Source organism: Phacochoerus africanus, chromosome 1 (genome assembly GCF_016906955.1).
Source record: "Phacochoerus africanus isolate WHEZ1 chromosome 1, ROS_Pafr_v1, whole genome shotgun sequence".
Lineage (NCBI taxonomy): Eukaryota > Metazoa > Chordata > Mammalia > Artiodactyla > Suidae > Phacochoerus > Phacochoerus africanus.
Window position 1 is genome coordinate 218,313,660 of NC_062544.1, and position 25,753 is coordinate 218,339,412.

At 42.4% G+C, this 25,753-nt stretch overlaps 1 protein-coding gene across 2 annotated transcripts in view; it reads left to right on the top strand.

The window, feature by feature from the left end:
• Positions 1-25,753, top strand: part of PARP9 (poly(ADP-ribose) polymerase family member 9) — a 39,593-nt gene that overhangs the window by 8,924 nt on the left and 4,916 nt on the right. For both annotated transcript variants that reach the window (XM_047790825.1, XM_047790834.1), the window contains exons 4-10: positions 143-978; positions 3,607-3,834; positions 5,563-5,778; positions 11,569-11,614; positions 16,157-16,534; positions 20,933-21,069; positions 21,649-21,823. In XM_047790825.1, the coding sequence (XP_047646781.1) occupies positions 143-978; positions 3,607-3,834; positions 5,563-5,778; positions 11,569-11,614; positions 16,157-16,534; positions 20,933-21,069; positions 21,649-21,823 (2,016 nt within the window). The remainder of the gene's footprint in view (positions 1-142; positions 979-3,606; positions 3,835-5,562; positions 5,779-11,568; positions 11,615-16,156; positions 16,535-20,932; positions 21,070-21,648; positions 21,824-25,753) is intronic.

Genomic DNA, 25,753 nt, shown 5'->3' on the forward strand with positions numbered 1-25,753 from the left:
CTTGTTGAGTAAGTACCACTTTTTGAGCTCATCTCTCCTTTTGTACAGAGGAGGCTCAGTCTCCTGGTGTGAAGTAAAAGTACCTCCTTTTCAAAGGAGTCTTTGCTCATTTCTTTATTTTTTATCTTCTCTCCTTTTCCAGAGACTGATATCCTCCAAGAAAACTACAGTCAGCAAATTACCCTTCATCACAATGACCTCAAAATTTTAAAAAGTACTGAGAATCAGCTGTGGGAAGTCCTCCAGAATAAATTTGACTGTATCTTTACCCTGGTCTCCCCAGCCCAGGAAGGTAACAATGAGTCTCTACAGGTCTTCAGAAAAATGCTGACTCCCAGGGTAGAGTTATCTGTCTGGAAGGCTGACCTCACCAGACACGCTGTGGATGCTGTGGTGAATGCAGCCAATGAAGACCTCACACATGGTGGGGGCCTGGCCCAGGCGCTTGTGAAAGCTGGCGGCGTGGAAATCCAAGAGGAGAGCCGAAAGTGGATTTCTGAATTTAGCAAAGTACCCACGGGTGAGATAGCTATCACAGGAGCCGGGAAGCTCCCCTGCAAATGCATTATCCATGCTGTTGGGCCTCGGTGGCGGTTAATGGATAGACAGAAATGTGTCAGTAAGCTGCAAAAGGCCATTATGAGTATTTTGAATTATGTCAACGGTAAAAATGGGGTAATCGAGACAGTAGCAATTCCAGCACTGAGCTCTGGGATTTTCCAGTTCCCACTGGATCTGTGCACACAGGTCATTGTAGAAACTATCAAGTCTTATTACCAAAGAATGCAGCCAGGCAGCAATTTGAGGGAAATTCACCTGGTAAGCAATGAGGACCCTACGGTTGCTGCCTTTAAAGCTGCTTCAGAAGTCACCCTAGGGAAGAATGAGCTGGGACCCCGGGTGACCCAAGAAGCCAGCACGATCGTATTGAACAACATGACTCTCCAAATTGTCCAGGGCCTCATTGAACTGCAAGATGTAAGTCTTCGTTTTATTCTTTTGCACTGCCAAAGGGGATCCCTGAACTGTTTATTACCGATCAAGTGCAATTTGAGTATATACTATTTCAAACACTGTTTTAAAAAGCATTTTGTTAAGGTTAAGAGTATGGACTTCAGAGCCAGACCATCTGGATTTCAATACTGGCTTTGCCATTTACTAACTGGGTGATCTGAATTAAATGACTTTACCTTTTGGTCTTCAGTTTCCTCACCTGTAAAATGAGGATGATAATAGAGTTGGAATCAGTACACATAAACTGCTTAGAATAGAACCTGGCATGTGGTAAATATTTATACTTATTATTGCTATTATTCTTAGGCACCATGAGGAAATAGAGCAATCTTTGATTCCAAGGAACTTAAAATCTACCATATTCTTTTTATACAAAAAGATTCTCTTTTGAAAAAAATCTCATTAGAGAGATAAAAAAATCTGAACATTTCTAAAGCAGCCTATCAGTAATAGACAAAAAGTGTTAATACAAGGTAAATGTATAGTGTTTAAGAGTTTGGGAGTTCAGTCGTGGATCAGTGGTTAACGAATCTGACTAGCATCCATAAGAACGCAGGTTTGATCCCTGGCCTAGCTTAGTGGGTTAAGGATCTGGTGTTGCTCTGAGCTGTGGTGTAGGTCGCAGATGCAGCTCGGATCCTGCATTGCTGTGGCTGTGGAGTAGGCCAGAGGCTACAGTTCTGATTCAACCCCTAGCCTAGGAACCTCCATATACTGCAAGTGAGGCCCTGAAAAGCATAAAAAAAAAAAAAAGTTTGTACCTTTGTGACAAGAGTGGAGCATAGTAGACCAAGAAAGATTACCTCACAGTATATGAGTTTTGAATCTGATCTCAAGTGAAGATCAGAGGAGAGGAGGAGAGGCCTGAGTGGTTAGAATGACTGATCAGAGAGATACAGAGAAATTAACAGATCAAAAGGAATAGGCTGGACCAGTCAGGGGCCTAGATGGAGCTATACATTGTATTCTTAGTGTATGGCCCTGTTCTGGGACTGTGGAGGATACCGAGTGTAACTTAGCATTTAGCCAGGGATCATAGAGCACAAAAGTGAAGGCCCTGGCAGGAAGGTGAGAAAGTCAGGGTAACAGCAAACCTAGGTATTTCTGGGTTAGTGCAGCTTCTCTACCAGGCAGAAAGCACTTTGAGGATGGGGATCATGGCCTGTTCATCTGTTCATCTTTGTAACCCCAGGACTGGTCTCTGGGTGTGCATCTGGGCGTGCTTCTAGGTGCTCAAGAAATTCCTGATGAATAGCTAAAGGGGGCAGTAGGGAGCAAGGGCTGCAAAAGGGTAAGACAAAGAATATAAAAATATAGAGGTTTTTTTTTTTTTCCCCTTTTATATCAGTGATTCTCCTTTAGCCACAGTCACATAGACTTAGTCACTAGTGAAAAAAAGCCACTTAATTGCCTTCAAGATAATTAGGAAGAAGACTGAGGGGACCTCGTAAAATGAAATCCCTATTTAATAAATTATTCATATGCCAATTGAAAATTAGAGTGGAAACATCCTGGTTCAATAACTTATTCCTTTAAGTAAAATGCTATTGTTTTTATTTATTGCCAACATTAGGAACTTTAAGATTTGGGTGCCAGTACCCCAACTTGCAAATTCTGATTGCACCTTCAAAGGGACACATTTGCTAACATCCAGGAGGAGTTACCTAAGTTACACCCAAAGGGAGTCAAAGGCATCAGGATAAATGAGGAGGATTTAGGCATGGGGGGAAGGACACAGCCCCTTTTGCCCAGCTCTGAGGGCTGACTTGGAGGTGATATTACTTAAAATACAGTCCATGTGTATGTACAATCTGTTTCCGAAAGGGCGGGTGAAGAGCTGATGAAAGCAGTTGCCTGTAGGATAGGTAGGTACGGAATATCTGGGGTCCCCACTCAAAAGGGGCCTACTTTCCACCAAAGACTTTTCCCTCTTGTTTTTGCCTTCTTTAACCATGTGCTATTTACCTTAACAAATACAAATTAAGAGAAATTTTTTGAAGAAATTTCATTTCCACTATGTTTAAAATAAAATGAAAATTCACACAGAAACAGCAAGAACCATGACAGCAAGGCAGGGAATGAAACCACTTATTGATAAAGCTTAATACAAGTCTACAAAGAATGCTCAGAATCTGGGAATACTGGGAGTATAAACCAGCAAGGGGCTGACAGATGCTTGTAAATTTTCCATTCATCATTAAATGACATTTTTGTGGATTTAGGATCTCAAAAGTATTTTTCAAAGGTCTTTAGTGAAATAAAGATTTAAATTAGTCATTTAAGAAAAAGTAATTTAGGGAGTTCCTAATGTGGTTCAGTGAGTTAAGAACCTGACTAGCATCCATGAGGATGCAGGTTTGATCCCTAGCCTCACTCAGTGGGTTAAGGATCCAGCATTGCCGTGAGCTTCAGTATAGGTTGCAGGTGCAGCTCAGATCTGGTGTTGCTATGGCTGTGGTGTAGGCTGGCAGCTGCAACTCTGATTTGACCCCTAGCCTGGGAACTTTTATGTGCTGCAAGTGTGGCCCTAAGAAGACAAAAAAAAGGGGGGGGGATTTAACACCGAATCCTGTTCATTTTTTCCCTTTTCAGACAGATGTAATTGTTAATTCTGTAAATCCACGTGATGGTCTTGGAGCTGGGACTGTGTCACAATCAATTCTACAAGCAGCAGGAATTGAATTAGAACAGGAATTTAGCCGAAATATGACTAAGACACCACAAGATTCCCCGCTGGTACTGGTCACAAAAGGATTTAAATTGTCCTGCAAATACGTATACCATGTGTTGTGGCATTTAGAATATTCTACACGAAAACTGGTAAGGTCAAGATAAACTTGTTTTTATGTAGCTCTGGAGTCTCTGTAGTCTTTGTTGAATTTCCATTATGTCATTACATTCATGAAATATTACTGTCAAGTGGAATAGCCCCATTCTCTACTACTCCTGTGAATACTTGAAATACCAACCAGGTGCTTTTGTTACAAGTTACCTTAAGAAGTTTAATTTAGGGAGTTTCCTTGTGGCACAGCTGGGGAAGGACCTGTGTTGTCACTGCAGTGGCTCAGGTCACTGCTGTAGTGCAGGTTCGCTCCTTGGCCCAGGAACTCCCACATGCTGTGGGTGAGGCCAAAAAAAAGTTTAATTTAAAAGATCACCCTGGAGTTCCCGTCATGGCTCAGTGGTTAACGAATCCAACTAGGAACCACGAGGTTGCGGGTTTGATCCCTGGCCTTGCTCAGTGGGTTAAGGATCCGGCGTTGCCGTGAGCTGTGGTGTAGGTTGCAGACGCGGATTGGATCCCTGAGTTGCTGTGGCTGTGGCGTAGGCCAGAGGCTACAGCTCTGATTAGACCCCTAGCCTGGGAACCTCCATATACTGCGGGAGCAGCCCAAGAAATGGCAAAAAGACAAAGAAATAAAATAAATAAAATATCACCCAACCCAGAGTTCCCTAGTGGTTAAGGCTTCAGTGTTGTCACTGCTGTGGCTCCAGTTTGATCCCATGTGCCGTGGGGGTAGCCAAATTAAAAAAAAAAATTAAAATATCACCTAATCCATGTCCAAATTTTATATGGGCATACTGTAAACAGACACAGAAACCTCAAGGCTCCCGCAGTCTGCACACTCATTCACCTCACTGCATCCAGTGAGCCTGTAGGCCTTTTCCTAAGTGGGCCTAGGATTCTGCCTCTCCATCTTCCCTGCCATCTGATAAATTCTGGGAGGACCTGGGTCTCCCTGCCAGTCCAATTCCAGTCCCATCTATTACCTGTGATGTCTTCTCACCTGTGCCTGTGGTGGAGCTTAGCTTTCTGGCTGACTTTACAACTGAGGCCCGTACAATATATGCCCCCTGCGATAAAGAGCAGTGGGGGGGGGGGGGAGCCACTGAGATATGGAGAGAGGGAAACTTAATCCTCTTCTGTGGCTTCATCTGTCTTTATTTTGTCATCATGTCTGGTCTTCTCTTCTCTAGAGAGCCCTTAAATGCCAGATTGGTCCTTCAGTCTCTCTGTACCTCTCAGTTTTCCAAGGTCCTTCCACTGATAAGCTTCCTGTATTAGCATTCAGTTTGAATGTTGAAACATTGACCAAAGTGTAAATCTGCTAAAATAAATTATATGACAGGTCTTAATGACATTGAATAAATGTTGCTTGCTTACTTTAATCTGAACCTCTTTTTTATTAAAGCTCCTTATCTTGACCCAAAAGTGGCAGGTTAAGTGGAGATAAACTGAAGGTTGGCTTTCTGGCCTGGGAGGAAGGCTACATAAACTGGGAGAAATCATAAGGCCCAGACATCCCGAATAGCTCAAAATGGACCCCTCAGTTGCTTCAGTTTTTCAGCCCTTTCATTTCTCGTCATCTAACCTCATGGCTGTAATGGGTCCCCTATGGAGTAGGACCTTTCCTGTCCCCTGAAGAGTCCTGGACATGGCCCTGGGAAAAGTGAAGGTTGGCATTGTAAAATATGAGCAGGATTAAGGGGTAAGTGAAGTCTTCTTTTTCACTCAAAGCTGATCTTAAGTTTGTATTTTTCCTACAGATATTGAAAAATGCAGTGAAGAAGTGTTTGGAAAAATGCCTTGAGCGAAATCTAACTTCTATTTCTTTTCCTGCCCTTGGGACTGGTATCCTTGGTATGGGGAAGGATATAGTAGCAGAGATTATGTTGAATGAAGTTTTACAATTTGCCACAAGCCATTTTCAGCAATTAACTGTAAAGTTTGTGATCTTCCCAAATGAAGTGGAGACATGTAAGGTAAGTTAGTATCTTAGAAATAAATGTCCGACAGTTCGTTTATCCATTCATTCATTCTTTCATTCATTCACGCAGCAGTATCTGTTGAGTATCTCCAAAGTAATCATGTGGTGATGGTCTAACTTGGTTAAATTTCATTTTTATAAATTGCTGACCTCTGACCTAGCCAAGAATGTCATTGTAGAAGCCATATTTACCCCAGTACCTAGCTTCTCCCTGTCCCTTGTTGGCATTTATTCTTTCCACTGCTCCTTAAAGGTAAGTGACCGCCTTTTAGCTTTAGTGTTGGGTCCTCTGTTCCTCCCTCTCCTCTTTCCCACCTCCCAGCCTATCTTCCTGTGGGTAGTTGCTGTTTTCTCTCTCCCTACAAGGAAACAAATTTAGACTTGTTCTCGCTTGCTCTTTCCTGGAACAAGTGTAAATGTTCCTATTCCTCTTCCTGCCTCACTAGACGCAGGAAGGTTTGTCGCGCTTGGTGATTGCCTTTGCCGATGTCAAGCTACCAAGGTTCCATTACTGCAGGAGGAGTTGGGAAGAGACATTCACAGTGGGTCTCGTGAGCCAGTGTGAGCCAGCTCCAGTACACCGCTGTCTCATCCACAACTGACCTACAATGTTGGCAACTTACCCAAGGAAGTAGCTTACCTTCTTGACAGAATTAATCATCCTGTCATCTGAATGAAGCTCGTGCGTACCCCCCCACCCCAAGCAGAGGACTATTAATAGGTCCAGATAGGGGCCCTGAGGACATTCCTGGACTCTTCATAAAGCACCATATCCTGGAGCTCCCATTGTGGCTCAGCGGAAACGAATCTGACTAGGAACCCTGAGAATGCAGTTTTGATCCCTGGCCTTGGTCAGTGGGTTAAGGATCCGGTGTTGCCGTGAGCTGTGGTATGGGTCACAGATGTAGCTCAGATCCGGTGTTGCTGTGGCTGTGGTCTAGGCCAGCAACTATAGATTCAACCCCTAGCCTGGGAACCTCCATGTGCCACAGGTGCCACCCTAAAAAAAAAAAAAATAGACACCATATCCTTGCAAGAGGAATTAACCACAGCTAGAAAAGAAGGCTCTCACTCTCTTCAGCATACAAACAAAAACATGCTTGGCAGGAATTCTGTCGTGGCTCAGTGGTTAATGAACCTGACTAGCATCCATGTGGATGCAGGTTCGCTCACTGGGTTAAGGATCCGGCCATGAGCTGTTGTGGAGGTCACAGACGTGGCTCAGATCCTGCATTGCTGTGGCTATGGTGTAGGCCAGCAGCCACAGCTCCAACCTGACCCCTAGCCTGGGAACCTCCGTGTGCCTTGGGTGTGGCCCTAAAAAGACAAAAAGACACACAAAAAATGTGCTGGGCAGTTCAACAATACAGAAAGATCAACCAGTTTGAGGCTCCCCTAGGGGCTAATAATAAAAGTTGTTGCCATGTGCTGCACAGGCCAGGTACTATGCCAGAAAACTATCTTTATTTTATTCTCCCCTCAATCCTGTGATAAAGCCACTTTGTCATCTCCATTTTACAAATGAGACCAGAGAGTAATATGCATACGGCTAGTCCAGTGGCTTGAATAGACAAAATTCCAACCTGAATCTGTTGGTCTGACCCCAAAGCCTATGTTCTAAACCAATAAACAAAAATGAGGAAAAAATAACTTGAAAGATAATACAACTTTCCATTTTGTAACGCAGGAGAAATTTATCTTACATAGGAATTTATGTTATGTCCTGTAATTTATATTAACTGTTCCTTCAGGCCTTTTTTCAATGTAGTTAACACTACGTTATATCCATGTGGAATGTGATGTGTGCATACACATAAGTATACACCTCTAGTCTTCTAAGGACATCTTTTTTTCCTAAAAGAGTCTTGCAGTGAGGGGTGTATGTTCAGAAAGATCAGAGGGCAACTTAGAAGGTTCTTCGCAGGGGGTATTACCTTGGCAAGGTCCCTACATTGCAGAAAATGGATTTGTCAGACATCTAGAGTTGACCTAACTCAGAAGACCAATCTGTGCTAAACTCACAATAAAGTGATACTTACATGCACACCCTCATGAATTTCGGAGTTCATGAATGACAATGAGTAAGTAACTCCCCAGCTGTGTTCATTCCTATTTCATGATGATAAGGGTCCTGGGTGGAGCCGAGAATCTGTAAAAGCCAATGGATAGTTATTCATTTGGTTATTTAACAAATATTTATTGCATATCTACCTTGTGCCAGATATCATGTCTCTGAAGAAAGAATTCCTTTCTATGAACACTCCTCACATTTCTCACGTTAGGTGTCAGTCATCTGTGGTCAGGGCTGGAAAAACTGCCAAATGCTTGCCTTTTGGATTTACTTTTCCAAACTGCTTGCAGACCATCTGCTTGTTATCCACATTTTCTATGTTATTGATACTGGTTAAGTTGCGGTTTTCTTTCTTTCTTTTTTTTTTTTTTTTGGCTTTTTAGGGCCACACTCATAGCATACAGAGGTTCCCAGGCTAGGGGTCCAATCGGAGCTGCAGCTGCCAGCCTACACCACAGCTCATGGCAAGGCCGGATCCTTAATTCAGTGAGTGAGGCCAGGGATCGAACCCGCAACCTCATGGTTGCTAGTCAGATTTGTTTCCACCGTGCCACGATGGGAAGTCTGAAGTTTTCTTTCACATTTAGTTCAAAAGCTTTGCCTAACTGATTTCTAACCCTGCCACACACACTGACTGGTTGAGTTTGTTGTGGTTGTGAGTTTTTTGGTTTTTGGTTTGGGGCTTTTTTTTTTTTTTTTGAGCAGAGGAAGGTTTATTGCAGGAGGAGGCAAGGAGAGTAGGTGGCTCATGCTTAAAACCCCTGAACTCTGCTATAGTGTGGGGGAAGTTTTTATAAGCAAAATTTGGGGTGAAGGCTGCAGAGTGTGACTTTCTTCTGAGTGGTTGGTGGTGACATAACAGGGCAGTGCTCCAGCAGCCTTATGTTCAGCCTGAAGTTGCCATCCTCCACCCAGATGAATGGAGGCCTTAGTTCTGCAGAAGAGCTCAAAGATATTGTTTTGTGTATTCCTAGAGGAGGAATCAGAATCCTGCCCCAAGGCTACACTCTTGTTCCTTGACAGCGCCTCCTTGTTTCTGCATCCCCTCCTTTCCCTGATTAGCAACTGTTTGAATCTGCCCTTTAACTCAGGGAAAGTCAAGGAGGCTGAGTGAAGCCTATCTCCTACAAACAAGAAAGCAGGAACATGGAGTTCCCATCCTGGCTCAGCAGAACCGAATCCGACTAGGAACCATGAGGTTGTGCATTCGATCCCAGGCCTTGCACAGTGGGTTAAAGATCCAGCTTTGCCACAAGTCATGTCGTAGATGCAGCAGCAGCTTGGATCTGGTGTTGCCGTGGTGTAGGCTAGCAGCTGTACCTCTGATTAGATTCCTAGCCTGGGAACATCCATATGCTGCTGGTGCAACCCTAAAAAGCAAAAAAAAAAAGAAAGAAAGAAAGAAAGAAAGAAATCAGGGACAGGGAAAGACTTTTGCGTCCAGGCGGGCCCCACTGGGTCCTGCTTGGCTTCCATACCCCTTTTTCTTTGATACTTCATAATCTTGAGGAGAACCAGTCTTGGACAAGAAAGGGAATAACATTTTGGACAAAGAAACCGTAAAGTAGGCAGAGGAAATCAGTTTTGCGGGGACTTAGTTTCGGTCCCTCCTTTCACCCTTCCTCAAATCTTTCAGGGAACAAACAGGGCAGCAACTGCTCTGGCTACTTCCTGCTGAAATGGGGTGTAATCCTGCCTCAATTTGGGAATAGGACACCGAACTAGAAATATTTTTGAATTCCAAGTTCTGGATCCAAGTCTAGACTAACTACTGACTTTTTTTTTTTTTTTTCAAGACTACTGACTTTTGGAGTTCCCTTCATGGCACAGTGGAAATGAATCTGACTAGTATCCATGAGGATGCAGGTTTGATCCCTGGCTTCGCTCAATGGGTTAAGGATCTGGCTTTGCCGTGAGCTGTGGTGTAGGTCGCAGTGGTGGCTCAGATCCTAGGTTTCTGTGGCTGCGGCATAGGCCAGCAGCTGTAGCTCCAATTAAACCCCTAGACTGGGAACTTCCATATGCCATGGGTGGGGCCCTAAAAAAATAAAGACTATTGACTTTTTTTTTTGTCTTTTTGCCAAATCTTGGGCCATACCCGTGGCATATGGAGGTTCCCAGGCTAGGGATCTAAACTGGAGCTGTAGCCGCCAGCCTACACCACAGCCACAGCAACGCGGGGATCCGAGCAGAGTCTGCAGCCTACACCACAGCTCATGGCAATGCCAGATCCTTAACCCACTGAGCAAGGCCAGGGGTCGAACCTCCAACCTCATGGTTCCTAGTCGGATTCATTAACCATTGAGCCACGACGACGGGAACTCCAAGACCACTGACTTTTAAAGTGACTTTGGAAGAGAGCTGATTTGTATCCATTTTGTGTTTGGCAGCTATTATTAGTCTATTATCAGCAGATAATGTTATCTTATTTACTTTGGAGGGCAGGAAAGTTCCTCCCTTTTATGACTTCTCTAGGTACTAAATAAATATGGTAAGATCAAGGGCTTTTTTGCTCTAGAAATAGCAGCTGCAAATACAATTTATGAAGAAAATGCCCTACAAATTAAGAAAGGTTGTTGTTAAAGTTCAGATGCAATGAAGAATCTAGTCTTTACTTCATTATTTACCATCTTTTTCACTGAAGTGTTTACTGCCAATTGCATCAACTTTTTTTTTTTCCTTTTTCAGATGCACCCGGGGCATATAGAAGTTCCCAGGCCAAGGATTGAACCTATGCCACCACAGAGACAATGCTGGATCATTAACCCACTGTGCCAAAGTGGAAACTCCTAAGTCAACTTTTTTTTTTTTTTTAGGGCCACACCCATGGCTTATGGAGGTTCCCAGGCTAGGGATCCAATCGGAGCTACAGCTGCTGGCCCTTGCCACAGCAACACCAGATCCAATCTTCCTCTGCGACTCACATCACAGCCCATGGCAACACTGGATCCGAAACCCACTGAACGAGGCCAGGGATTGAACCCACAACCTCATGGTTCCTAGTTGGATCCATTTCTGCTGTGCCACGACGGGAACTCCATGTCAACTTTAAACAAGGAAAACATAGGGCGTAGTCGTTCCAAATTCTGAGAGATGGGTTTTGTCAAATAGACACTATGTTAAAAGATCTCCCTGGCAATATGCATAAATCTTTGTGTGTAGGCTATTATATAATAATAATTATTACAATAGCTAACATATTGAATGTTTAATATGTGCCAGGTACAATTTTAAGCATTTTACAGGAATTGATTATTTATTGAGTCTAGACAAAGCATGGTGTGCATAAAATTTTTAAAAATGAGTTTGTTTTATTGATTACAAAAGCATCTCCCTATATTTATCTTCTTCAATGATGTATTCTAAGCTTTAGTTCTGTGCCTAATGTGCAGTTAGTAGGGCACTAATAGCTGTGAATGAATGAATGAATGACTCTTTTGTGTTGGGATGTATATTCTCCTTTTTTATGCTAGATTTGAGGGGTTCCCCTCCCTCATTTTTGCTATATTTGTTTTCCCTACTTGCTCTAATATATTGTAGTACTGCACTCGCTGTTCCCTTGGACTTTCTTAAGGCTGCTTTTGATTTATGGCAGTGGGAATGGGGGGCGACAGAGTGGCTGAGGTCAAGTATGGTGAGTGCAGGTAGGGAGGGATTTTGATGACAGTAACTAAAAGCCCCACTTAGGACTCTGCTTTGTTTTGCTTCTTGTAGGCTTTCAGGGCTGAAATGGAAAAGAGGCTCAACGGTTACACTGGTGGTGAGTAAAAAATTCTCGGGTCTAGAAATAGAGTCTCCCACCACAGACTCATTATGTTTGGGATCATCTGAACTGATTGGATGGGAGAAGAAGAAGAAATAACAAAATATGTTTCATTGTGTTCCTGCTTGGATACCAACCCACTCTCTTCCTGACCCTGATTCTGTTTTCACTCAGTCTGGTTTCATGATATGACCAGAGAGAGGCAAAGTTGTAGTAGGTAATCCACAGTGTGGGCAGTTCATTCACAAATAGCTCTCTCTAATTTTTTTTTCATAAGATTAGTAAAGCAGTTACTCTTTCTGCTTTGAATGGAGTGACATCTAAATGAGGTTACTCATTAGAAATCATAGAAAACACATCTCAGTAGTACCAGGTAATAATAAGTGGATTAACCCAGTGCTACCCAAACCTGAGTAGTCATTGAGATTATGATGGAAACTTTAAAAAACAAAGAAACAAAAATATCTGTGGCCCAACTCTACAGATTCTGATTCAGGACCTCTGGGGTCTGGCCCAAACATGTATATTTTTCGATTCTTCCTGACAATTTTGCTGCTGAACCAGGTTTGGGATCACTGGACTAAACCAATCCTGGTTGCTGTTAGAGAGAGATTAACTTTGTCTTATAAATTCCATTCCTTTAGAGGAGTTAAGGTGGGCTGAGATGAAATTGCATTGAGACAGCTAAGGTGTGTACTTCTGAAAAGGCCTTTTAAACCAGAGTATTCTATAGTGTTAAGAACACCAGACATTCAACCAGCAATAGAAACCGTTAGAATATTTTCCATTAGGAAAATAAGAATGGAGTGACATCTAAATGAGGTTACTCATTAGAAATCATAGAAAACACATCTTATACCTTTAATTTAAAGGTATATACTTATATGCGTACATGCTTATACCCTTTAATTTAAGGATTCACTTATGGATGTTCACTGTCCAGAAGTGTTGGAAATGGAGAAGGGGAAACCTTAAGAGCTCTGGCCTGTGACTGTGCCTCTTATAAGCTTATTTATTTATCTGTAAGATGGTGATAATGATAGACTATTATGAGGATAATTAGAGATTGTTTGTAAACACGTTTTGTAAACTGTCAAGCTTTTAACCAATGCCAGGGAATAAATAATGAAGGAGAGAATGGACAGACTCCTCAGGCGGCCTAGAAGAGAGACAGATGCCTTCTGACTGGAAGGAGCAAGAATGGCTTCATGGGTGAGGTGGTGCTAAGCTGGGCTTTGAGGATGGCAAGATTTGCAAAGGGCAGAATTGGTGGGGTAGGGCACCCAAAGTGAAGAAAACTCACAGAAGCAAACAAATGCAGGGCGTGTTTGGGGAACCACAGTGACTCTCAAGAAGTTAGACAGGAGGAGTTTTAGGAGCAGATAATGTGGAAAAGGAATATGCAAATATCCCTATATCATTCATCTGAATAATGGGGCCAGGCCTTAACATTTACTTCAGTAATTCTTAAGGACATCTGTAAAGGAATTATAGCACAGGATGGTAATTGACATTAATAATGATTAATAATGGTGATCTCAGATTATTAAGGAAAAGTTAAACTGTTTAGGAAGGCAGGGAAGTATTTTTCCATTAGAAGTATTTAACTAATAAATAGTTAAGTTTGTTTTGGTGCTAGAAGAGACTCCTTTAGTGATGTGAATAATTTAGTTAACTAGAACAACAACTCTTGTCTCCTGGAGAAGGGATAAATGAAGTATCACCATATATTGTTTTATTTTCTCCTAAAAAGTAGTATAAGCTCTCAGGCAGAACAAGGTTAAAAAAAAAAAAAAAAAAAAAAAAGGGGAGTTCCCGTCGTGGTGCAGTGGTTAACAAATCCGACTAGGAGCCATGAGGTTTCGGGTTCGATCCCTGGCCTCGCTCAGTGGGTGAAGGACACGGTGCTGCTGTGAGCTGTGGTGTAGGTTGCAGACAGGGCTTGGATCCCGCATTGCTGTGGCTCTGGCGTAGGCCGGCAGCTACAGCTCTGATTCGATCCCTAGCCTGAGAACCTCCCATATGCCGCAGGAGCGGCCCAAGAAATAGCAAAAAGACAAAAAAAAAAGTATGTCATCAGTTTAAAAATGTCTGTCACTTCTTACTGTGGTGTAAAACTTTGGCTTTTACTGTTACTCAGAGGGAAGCCATTCTCCCCCTCCTACTTCTAGGTATGTCCTGGCACTTTTTCATAGCTCCAGGTACCACTCACCTACTATATCTGGGAAAAGGATGCTAAGAACTACTATTGTCCTTGCTGGGAAGCAGAATTGTGTGAGCACTGGAGTCACATTACCCATACCTCCTAGCTCTCTGGCCACCACTTAGAAGTCCTTTAACTATAGATATAATACTTAATAACTTTTATTTATTTATTTATTTATTTTGTCTTTTTAGGACCACACCCTCAGCATATGGAGCTTCCCAGGCTAGGGGTCGAATCAGAGCTGTAGCTGCTGGCCTACACCACAGCAACAGCCACACGGGATCCGAGCCTCATCTGTGACCCATACCACAGCTCATGGCAATGCCGGATCCTTAACCCACCGAGCGAAGCCAGGGATCGAATCAGCATCCTCAGGATGCTAGTTGGGTTCATTAACCACTGAGCCACGAAAGGAACTCCACTTCCTAACTTTCTAAATCACTTTCCTCATTTGTTAGATGGGTACTACTAATAGTACCTATCTCATAAGATTATGAAAATTGAATAAAATAATAGCTGTAGTGAAGTTAGAATAATGCCAGAACATACTAATAAGTGTTCCACTTACTTTTTCCTCTCAAAATATGTAGCTAAAATATACTCCTTTTTATTGCTATGATATTCCATTGTTGATGGATATTTGGGTAATTTCCAGTTTTTTTCGTTAAAATAAGAATGTGAACTTCCTTATATACATCTCCTGCCGCAGGAGTTCAAAAGTCTCTTCAGATAATAGGAGCGGCTGTTTCAGTTTTATATCACAAATATGTAGGAATTCCATTTGATCTATGTGTCCCAACCCTGGATTTGTCAGACTTAGGCATTTTTTGCCAATCTGTTCATTTTTCATTTCCTTGATTACCAGTGAATATGAGCATCTTTTCGCGTATATATAGGCCATGTGTGTTTCCTTTTCTGTGAAATCTTTTACCCAACTGGCTACTTGGTTATTTATTTTCCTTAATGATTTGAGGGAATTCTTTATATATTCTGGATACTTCCTCATTCCCTCTTAGCTAGTCCATTCCCCTCTGCCCCTTTTTTTTTCAATTTGGATTCAGAGTCACTCTAATCCATCAGAGGTTCTTCTTCTTCCATTTTTATTTTATTTATTTATTTATTTATTTGAGTTTTCAGGGCTGCACCCATGGCATATGGACGTTCTCAGGCTAGGAGTCAGATCGGAGCTGTAGCTGCCAGCTTACATCACAGCCAGACCAATGCCATTTCTGCACCCTACACCACAGCTCATGGCAATGCCGGATCCTTAACCCACTGAGTGAGGCCAGGGATTGAACTGGCATCCTCATGGATACTAGTTGAATTTGTTTCTGCTGGGCCACAAGGGGAACTCCAAGATTCTTCTTTGTCTTTATATATATCTTTACTCCTTGTGAAGGAGGGTCATGGACAGGAGTACAGGTGGGTGGGCTGGAAATAAGTCCTATTTCCATTTCTGCTGGAATATATACTGTGTTCATCAGCAGGGGCAAAATGTCCCATCATATACAGATAAGATATAAAAAGTAATCCCAGGTGGCAAAATTATCGGTATTACTTACTTTCATTCTACTTTAATAATTTCCAATTTTTCAATAATAAACATGTATTATTTTTATAATCAGTAATACATGGTCTTGAGTTCCTGTTGTGGCTCAGCGGGTTAAGAACCGGACATAGTGTCCGTGAGGATATAGGTTCAATCCCTGGCCTCACTCAGTGGATTAAAGATCTGGCTTTGCCACAAGCCATGGTATTGGTTGCAGATGCAGCTCGGATCCAGTGTTGCTGTGGCTGTGGCCTAGGCCTGCAGCTGCAGCTCCAGTTTGACCCCTGGCCCAGGAACTTCTATATGTCACAGGTATAGGCATTTAACAAAAAAAAAAGAAAAAGAAAGAAAGAAAGGAAAAGGAAGAAATACAAGTTGTTGTTTTCTGAAAAGAATTTTTGCTCTTTAAGCTCTATGCTTTCAGAGATGTTTGATTTTTAAACCCGGTGGTAACAAGAGTTTGAGGGAAATCCCATTCAGCAGGAAATAATAGTTGGTTAATATCAAAGAGGTGATCACAAGTGAACTCATCTGTAAATTGACAAATGCACCACAACAGGGACAAGACATGATAAGCTAAACTCTATGTTACCAAGGAGACTGTTAACTATACATTTAGATTTCCTTTGGACCCGGCACAGCTCTCAGAGATAGGAACTTAATTGAAGCCTCCACTGCTAAGGATGGTGACAATATCCCTGAGGCAAACACTGGCCATTGTGTTCTGTTCTGCAAGGCTTAAAACCTACCTGCCTCCTGTGGTTACTTATGCTAGTCTTTTCAGTTCCCCAGGGGACCAGAGAGAAGAGAGAAAACAAGCTCAAAGTTACACCTCCCGTCATCAGTCTGATGGGATCCACCCAGGAAAAGGTAGATGAGGCCCAAGCATGGATCCAAAGGATTCTGATCCTCCAGGATTCCCACATCATTGAGGATAAGCATATCCTCTACTTGGGGAAAAAGGAACATGACGATTTGTCTCAGCTTCAGAAAACCTCTCAGGTCTCTATCTCAGAGACTGTCACTCTGGAAAAGGCAAAGTTAGAGATTAAAGGAGCCCGGGCTGACCTCATTGAGGCCGTTATTAACATTGAACATATGCTATGTGAGGTTCAACAGGAAATGGCACGAAAAAAGGAGCAAGTCCTTTGGAGCTTGTCAGGTGAGTAACTTTTATTAAATTGGAAAGTCAGCTCTCCCAACTGTGCCTTCTTTTGGGTGTGAGTGTGCATGTGTGTCAGTGGGTGAGAGACAGAATGGAAGAGGAGAGAGAGTAAACCATGTTGGGTCTGTGTTAGGCCATAAACTTTTATAACCTTTTTTGGCTTTCTTTCTACCAACAGGGTTAATTATTAGTAAATGAAAACACACACAATTGGATTTACTGATGATGACATGGATTGCCTAAGAGGGTATTATGTGGAAAACACAGGGTAACCCAAGCCCCAACTCTAGGAGAAAAAAGTACATCCCTAATTGTGCAGAGGGAGCATTCGAAGGCAGACACACTTCACTTACTTAAATCATTTCTATAATTGAGTTTTACTTGCAATTATTTATTGCTGGCAGCGTTAGGAGCCCTAAAATTGCTTACTTTGAGCCTAGTTACCAAAATAAATTATTCATTGGTACTGTGAGGTCCATTCAGGTATCACTTATTCAGAAATTCCCATTGTGGCTCAGCAGTTAACGAACCCAACTAGTATCCATGAGGATGCGGGTTCGATCCCTGGACTCGCTCAGTGGGTTAAGGATCCGACATTGCCGTGGTGTAGGTTGAAGATGCGGCTTGGATCTGGCGTTGCTGTGGCTGTGGTATAGGCCAGTGGCTGCAGCTCGAAATCAACCCCAGCCTGGCAACTTCCAAATGGCATGGGTGTGGCCCTAAAAATACAAAAAAAAAAAAAAGTATCATTCTCAGTGGGGCAAAATCCATCAGGATAACTGTGGGAATTTGGGTACAGGGAGATCCTTTTAACTAAGCCCTAGCGCTAACTAGGAGATTATACCACTGAAAATACCACCTTGGGAGATTGAGCCTTATTTCATTCATTATTCAGCTAATATGCATTGCATCCACAATGTATGAAGCATTGTGGGATAAGATGGATATTGTTCCCACCCAAAATCGAATGGGGAAACTGAGAAGCAAGCAGGTTAGTTACGAAAGGGGAAGGTGGAAGAGCTCTGGAAACAACTAAAAGAGGCACCCAACCCAGACTGGGGAGGTTAGGGGAAGGCTTCTCAGAGGAGGTGTCATAAGTGGAGATGTGAATAGGTGGGAGTTAGTAAGGCAGAGAAAGAAACTTTCAAGAAATCAGACCAGGAGTTTCCGTCGTGGCACAGTGATTAACAAATCCGACTAGGAACCATGAGGTTGCGGGTTCGATCCCTGCCCTTGCTCAGTGAGTTAAGGATCTGGCGTTGCCGTGAGCTGTGGTATAGGTCACAGACGCGGCTCGGATCCCGAGTTGCTGTGGCTCTGGCATAGGCTGGTGGCTACAGCTCTGATTAGACCCCTAGCCTGGGAACCTCCATATGCCGCGGAAGCTCCATATGGCCCAAGAAATGTCAAAAAGACAAAAAGACAAAAAAAAAAAAGAAATCAGACCATAGCTGGGCTTAGATTATGTAAGAATTTATAAATCACATGAAAGTATTCAGAGTTTTTTTTTTTTTTTTTTGGAACCAAGGGGGAGCTTTGAATGATTCTAAGCAAAAGCAAGGTCAGACTTGTATTTTAAAAGATCACTGGTTGTAATGTGGAGAATGAAAATTCTGATGTAAAATTTCAAAGAACAAATTGAAATTTGTTTTCACCCTATGTTTATAAAAATAATTCAGTCAGATATAGTCAGAATGGCTGGGAGTTTGCAATAACTGTTGTGTCCATTTTCAACAGAAAACCCAATGTCAAAAGACATGGACAAAAATAATACACAGGGAGTTCCCGTCATGGCTCGGGGGAAGCTAATCCGATTAGAAACCATGAGGTTGCAGGTTTGATCCCTGGCCTCCCTCAGTGGGTTGAGGATCTGGCGTTGCCATGAGCTGTGGTGTGGGTCACAGACTCAGCTTGAATCTGGTGTTGCTGTGGCTCTGGCCGTGGACTGGCAGCTATAGCTCCAATTGGACCCCTAGCTTGCGAACCTCCATATGGCACGGGTGCAGCCCAAAAAAAGCAAAAAAAAAAAAAAACCTCAAAACAAAAACTCAGGAATGAGTCCCAAGATTGTGATTTCTACTAGTTTTTGAAATGTAATGAGTGTGGGTCTTTAAATTTACCCTGATACCTCTCAAGAGAACAAGAGACAAAATAACATTGATCTCCTAGAAGGCTTGTGGTATTGCTTTAACTGCATTAATAAGGTTGGCCCATTCTCCCAGCTGTTGGCTATTTAGTCATGTAAGTCCCTTGCTCTGCTGCAAGGTCCCACTTTTTTGGCAGTTGACAACTAAGCATATTATTCCACAGCCACATTTCAGAGGCTCGTATAGACTCACCCTCTCTTAATCAGCATAATCTCTTCATTAACAAAATGAAAAATTTCAAAATGAGTTATTACTGCAGGGAATATCAACTATCCACCATATCCAGTATGTTTCAAATACTAGAGGGTTTCTCCTCTTTTTTGGAACTCCTGTAATCCTTCCTGGTGAGTGCCTTTGACAGCAGGAGTGTGTGGATCTTTGAGCCTCTGGTGCCCAGCCCAGTGCCTGAACTCTGATACTATGCTTTATAACTGTGAACTATTGCGCCCCAGGTTTAATTTAATTCAAATTTTCCTCTTTTGAAATTTCCTGTCTTTGGAGTTCCTCTCCTCTAGAGATATGTCCCTCTTGCTCTTCTGCTTTCCAGATTTACAACTTGGCCCTGCAGTGAGTTTCTCTGAATTTCTCATCTGCTTTTGGTGGTTGAGTCCACTCACTTAGATAATGTGCTAGATATCAGGTCACTTTAGTATATACTTGGTTGTAAGTCAAACTGAAAAAAAAAAAGCCTTTGGTGTTCCTAGCCTGGCTCAATGGTAACGAACCCAACTGGTATCCCTGGCCTCGATCAGCGGGTTAAGGATCTGGTATTGCCATGAACTGTGGTGTAGGTTGCAGATGTGGCTTGGATCCCACCCAGGTTGCTGTGGCTCTGGTGTAGGCCAGCCGATGTAGCTCCGATTCGACCCCTACCCTGGGAATTTCCATATGCCATGGGTGTGGCCTGAAAAGAAAAGAAAAGAAGCCTTTTGTGGGGAGGGGTTTCCATTTGTCCACCTGTGTATTTAGCCCAATAAGGAACTCCTTCAGGCAATAAAAGATTACCCCTTGAATTTAAAATAAGGACAGAAAGAAGTTAAGGAAGGAAAGAAGGAAGAAAAAGAGGGAAAAGGAAGGAAAGAACTGACACCATAAACTTTTAGTCTCCAAATTTTGCTCTTCTTAGTTGAGTGGCCTATGAGTAATACATGTAGCAAATATTCTGCCTTGCCCTTTAGAAAGCTCTGGTGAAAGCCAGGTTTATAACCTTGGATTTGTACTTACTAGCTTTGTGATATTGAGCAAGTCGTTTAACTTTTCTGAATTTCAATTTCCCTATTTGTAAAATTGTGGTATTTCATTAATGGTGTTGTAATGCTCAGATCAGGTAGAGATATGAAACTGTTTTGAAAACATTGATGTGTTACATAAATGCCACACTGTTTACCACCACTCCTTAATGTTTTCTTTTTCTTTTCTTTTTTTTTTTTTTTTAAGGCCGCATTCATGGCACTTGGAAGTTCCTGGGCCATGTGGAAGTTCCTGGGCTATATGAATCTGAACTGCAGCTGCAACCTATGCCACAGCTCCAGGCAACATTGGATCCTTAACCAGCTGCTCCAGGCCAGGGATCGAACCTGTGCCTCCTCACCTACCTGAGCCACTACAGTCAGATTCGCAACCCACTGCTCCACAGAGGGAACTCCCTTAATGTTTTCTTTTTTTATTTATTATTTATTTGTTTTTTAGGGCCACACTGGTGGCATATGGAAGTTCCTAGCTAGGGGTGAAATCGGAGCTGTAGCCGCTGGCCTATGCCACAGCCACAGCATCACCAGACCTGTGCCACATCTTCGACCTACACCACAGTTCACAGCAACGTCAGATCCTTAACCCACTTAACAAGGCCAGGGATCGAACCTGCATCTTCATGGATCCTAGTCAGGTTCATTAACCACTGAGCCATGAAGGGAACTCCTTATTGTTTTCTCATGCTTGTCTCTTTTTATTTATGGTATCCTGGCTGGAAATACAAACATTTCCTATTAGCAGCACAGCTATGTATCATTATAAGTTATCCCTCGGCTTCATAATCCAAATTATCTCAAGACAAATTTATTAACCATCTCTTTTATCCTATGACTTCTCATGGTATTATAGCTGTCCTTGCATGTCCTAAACATATGAGGCACCCAAGTTGAACTGATAATCTCTTCTTCCAAATTTTTATAATTTGTTTCATTAAATTTCTTTACAAGCCTTTCCCTCTCACAGATCACTGAGTCAAAGTTTTGTCACCCATTTTTAGGGCAACAGACTCATCAGCAACCAGAAAATCAGAATCAAATGAAGGAAAATACATTTCTGAAATGCCTAAAGCTTTCAACTCCAGAAATTCAGGATCAAAAGAAACAGTTTGAAGACTGTGGTTTTCGGGTTATAAAGGTACACTGAGTTAAGGGGAGGATTTGACTCTTCTTGCTGTCACTTGGAGCCAAAACAAAAATTCACCTCCTGATGACTCTAATCTAGGTGCTCATCGACCTGGAATCCTAGGAATTAGAAAGGAGGGTAGGAATGAGCAGTTGGAATCAAATGGTAGAAATGATGTAAGGATGTAGAGAACACGGCTCTGCTTATTTTGAAGCAAAATACGAAAAAACGGAATAGCATTTATCACACTGTATCAACATTGTTTACCTATTTTTATCTCTCACGAAACTGTGAGCTTTGAGAGGGCAAAGACTACGTCTGCAAATGTTGACCGTTTCATTACCAGGGTCTGGCACATCATGATTGCTCATTAAATTTTTATGAAAGAAGGAGCAGGGAATTTTAAAGAAATAGAGGTCAAATGGGAGAGGGTTAGGTCCAGGAGAGACACTGATGCAACCTTACATGACAAGTAAATTGCATACAAAGTAATGTGCACATAAATGGTCTTATTTTTGCAGCAGGGTATCAGTCAATTTAAGTAGCAGCTGTCCAGTTTCTCTTTCAGTTTTTCATTTCCTTGGGTTATAGGTAGAGAAAGTGGACAATGTGCTTCTCACGGCTACCTTCCAAAGAAGGAAGAAAATGATGGAAGAGAGAACTCATAGGAAACCTGTGAGCCACAGGTTGTTCCAGCAAGTCCCATACCAGTTCTGCAAAATGGTATGCAGAGTCGGCTTTCAACGAATGTACTCAGTGCCCTGCGGTAGGTGTCAGCCCCTCATCATCAGGGTTACTCTATGTGGGGATCGGTGAGCAGATATCAGCAGATGACTCACCACTAATAGCATTTGCTGCCTCAGTGAGGGGGTCATTTATGACTGGGATGTAGTGGTAAAGTCATTTGGAAAGGGTCATACTTAAGGGTTCCTGTCGTGACTCAGTGGTTAATGAACACGACTAGCATCCATGAGGACGTGGGTTCCATCCTTGGCCTTGCTCAATGGGTTAAGAATCCAGCATTGCAGTGAGCTGCGGTGTAGGTCCTAGATGAGGACCTGTGGCTGTGGTGTAGGCCAGTGGCTGTAGCTCCAACTTGACCCCTAGCCCGGGAAACTCTGTATGCCACAAGTGTGGCCCTAAAAAGACAAAAATAAAGAAAGAAAGAAAGAAAGAAAGAAAGAAAGAAAGAAAGAAAGAAAGAAAGAAAGAAAGAAAGAAAGAAAGAAAGAAAAGAAAAAAGAAAGGGTCATACTTACAATTTTTCCTTCATATATTTTGTGACTGGTGGGTTTTATGTTGATGAAAGTATTAGCAGAAAGAACTCGTTTATTGTTTGTCCTCTTTCTGTGTTTATGTCCTATCTGCAGGGAGCACCCTGGAGCTTTTTTTTTCTTCTTCTTCTTCTCTCAACAAAATTACTATCAACACTACCAAACCATCTTCCTCCCTTAATTAGAAGGACATTTTCTTGAATGTAATAAAGTTGGTCTTTTCTCTTCTATCCTCTTCATTTCTTGTAGCTGCCACCGAGTGAATTAGGTATCATCTGGCAGGTGAAATGAAAAATATTTTAAGATCCTACTTAGCTATGAGGGTTTTATGTGTAGTTTCCATGTCTCTGTTGTACCAAAAAATATTATGTACTTAATTGCTGTATTTTCCCCTTTAAATCTCTCTGAAAGAGGCTAAGAAGTTTGGTAATAATCATGGAGAATACATAGCAATGTAGCTTGATTTGGCCATTAAATCTGGTCCATTAAGCATGTGGCTGTTGATCTTTACCTTTCAAATACATAGCATGATCCTCACCAGAGAGCCTGTGCCAGGCCTGGATTCCTGCGAAGCAAAGTGTCTGGAAAGCATCTTCTCTTTGCCCCAGAGAGAACATAAGCAATACCTAGAGTGAAAACTGAACAGGGACACTTTTTACCTTGGGGTAAAAATTATTAAATAAATTCCCACCAAGAAGTCTTTGATTGGAACCCTGGAAAGTGTTGATTAGCAAAGTCTTAAAAATTCACAACCTCCATTTGCTCCTAAACCCATTGTAACTGACTCCTCTGCACTCCACCCCTGCTCCTTCTACTTCTGCTTAAACTACTCTCACTAAGATCATTCCACTCCTCCTGTTTTGCAAATCCAGCAAGTGCCCTCTTTTCAGTCCTATGGCAGCCACTGGTAATTGCACAACAGCTGTACCCATATTTCTTCCCCGAACAGCTAAGACACACACCATACTCCCAAGAAAGACTGTCCCAGAGTCTCACCTTGTCTCATCATCCGTCTCAAGTCCAGACAATCCTCTCTTAAACCTTAAAGACACGGTGACTGCCCTAGTACACTCATTATATAATGATATGAGAGGGAGTAGAAAAACTGCAATAAAAACTCCTATTTCAAGAGGGGAGAAGGAAAATACATAAGTCATTGGTCTATAGCACTCATCACATGCTGCTGGACCAGAATAGTGAGGACTCTATTCTGGAAGTGGAATAAGACCCTTGTTTTGCATGCTGGGAAAAGTCTTACTTATGTACTGCTGCCTCTGGTCATTTCTAAGTGCACTGCCCATCTGGGGTCCATGGATTACCTCAGAGGTCTAGAATGCTCCTAGGCCCCTAATAGTTGGGTTTGGTTTTTTTGACCATATAGTTCCTTTAAAAACTCAGTAGACATGAGACCTCTTTGCATCTAATCAAGTTTGTGTCTTTATAACCCAGTCAAAGATCTTGTCTCTGTCTATTCTTTAAGCCTCAAGATTCTGGCCTCTGTGCTCTGCCCACCTCCCTACCTCTTAACTTAACAGCCACTGCCTTGTGGCAGTTCAGACGGGAGACTCAGTAGGGAGATACTACGCCTAATGTGACTTGTGCCAGTGTATCTGATGAGAACGCTTAACTGTAGGTGCTTGAGAAACCCAGCAGACATCAACTTTGTCACCACTGAAGCTGTTTGCAACTCATTTTTTTTTTTTCATTTAGTTTTCATTTGGAGTACAAAGACACCTGGCTTTTTCACCCCTGCAAGGTTCCAAATTTGGGGACTCTCGGTGAATTTAGATGCCACGTGTTGGTAGAGGGGGCTTCAATTAACACAGCTTTATTTTTTTATATCTTTCTTGCCTTCTAGCCAGTTCTGTTCTGAATTCCTCTCTTACTTGTAAGACTTGGATGAATGCATCAAGAATAGCCTACATGCTCAAAGTGGTTTTATTGGGTTAATTCATTCATTCCATAGGTATTTATTGAGAACATTCTAAGAGTCAGGCCATGTGCTATGTGGGAGGGATACAACAGTAAAACGAAGTATGCAGAGTTCCTGCCTTTCCAATTTATAATCTACTAAGCCCATCTGTTGTCCTTTATTTAAATATTAGTGTTTTCTGGCGTTCTGAAGGGAACCTTCTTTTCCTCTGTAATATCCCACCTATTCCCATGGCTTCAACTCCTACCTCTAGAATGATGACCTGCAAATTTGTTAACTAATTCTCTACCTTTCTCTTGACCTGCAGGTCCCTATTTCTGACTCTCTTTTGGACATCTCTGCCTAGATGTCCCATAATTACCTCAAACTGAACTCTTTTCTTGGCCATAATTTTCTTTTTTTTTCTTCTCTCTCTCTCTTTTTTTTAGGGCTGCGTCTGCGGCATATGGAAGTTCCCAGGCTAGGGGTTGCATCAGAGATGCAGCTGCTGGCCTCCGCCATAGCCACAGCAATGCAGGATCCTTAACCCACTGAGCAAGGCTATGGATTGAACCCACATCCTCATGAATACTAGTCAGGTTCTTAACCCACTGAGCCCCAATGGGAACTCCCTTTGGCCATAATTTTCTTTAAGAAATAAGATTCCTCCTCCCTCCCTCCCCATACTCCTGGCTGATACCACCATTGATCTACCAGGTCTTCTAAGCTGGTAGTTTTATTATCCTCCATACCTTCCTTTCTCTCACGGTCATATCCAGGCAGTCACACAGTCCTGGTGATTCTCAATTAAATTCTCAGTCTAGCCTTATCTTTCTCTCTCTGTTCCAGCTGCCTTAGTTCCCCTAGGCCTAGACTGGTCCTTGCCTCAAAACCACCCCATCTGACCTAACCTTTGCTACCAGAATTAGCATCTACAAAATTACATGCCTGCTTAAAATCTACATTTTTAGTTTCCTACGGGGTAAAAACTCACACTCCTTAGCAGAGCACTTAAGGGCCTTAGCCGCACGTTATTTTACCAGCTTATCACTTACTGTTACATTCCTCAGCACTCCAGCCGTGAACTTCTTAGACCTTACTAAAGACATGCATCATGCTTTCATGCCTCTTTGCCTTTGCCAAGGACAGTGCTTTCCCTCCTCACCCATTTTAGCCCTGCGAGCTCCTGTTCCTTCTTTAAGATATAGTTCAGTTGGCATCTCCTGTTTGACGCCTTGCCCAACTCCTGCAGCCCCATGAGTTGCTTCCCCCTCTGCTCCTGTACATTTGTTACAACAGCTGTAAATGTAACAAGGGCATCTCAGGTATGGGTTAGGGTTAGGGTTAGGCTCCATTTTTTTTGTCTTTTTCCCTTTAGGCTTCCTTTTCTTTATGGCTCTGTAACTGAACTCACCTAGCTTTCATGATTCCACGTGTACACATGTGGAAAACTCCATCTTGACAGTTTAGGATGAACACAGGCATTTTCAGAGTTTTCTTAGTCCATTTG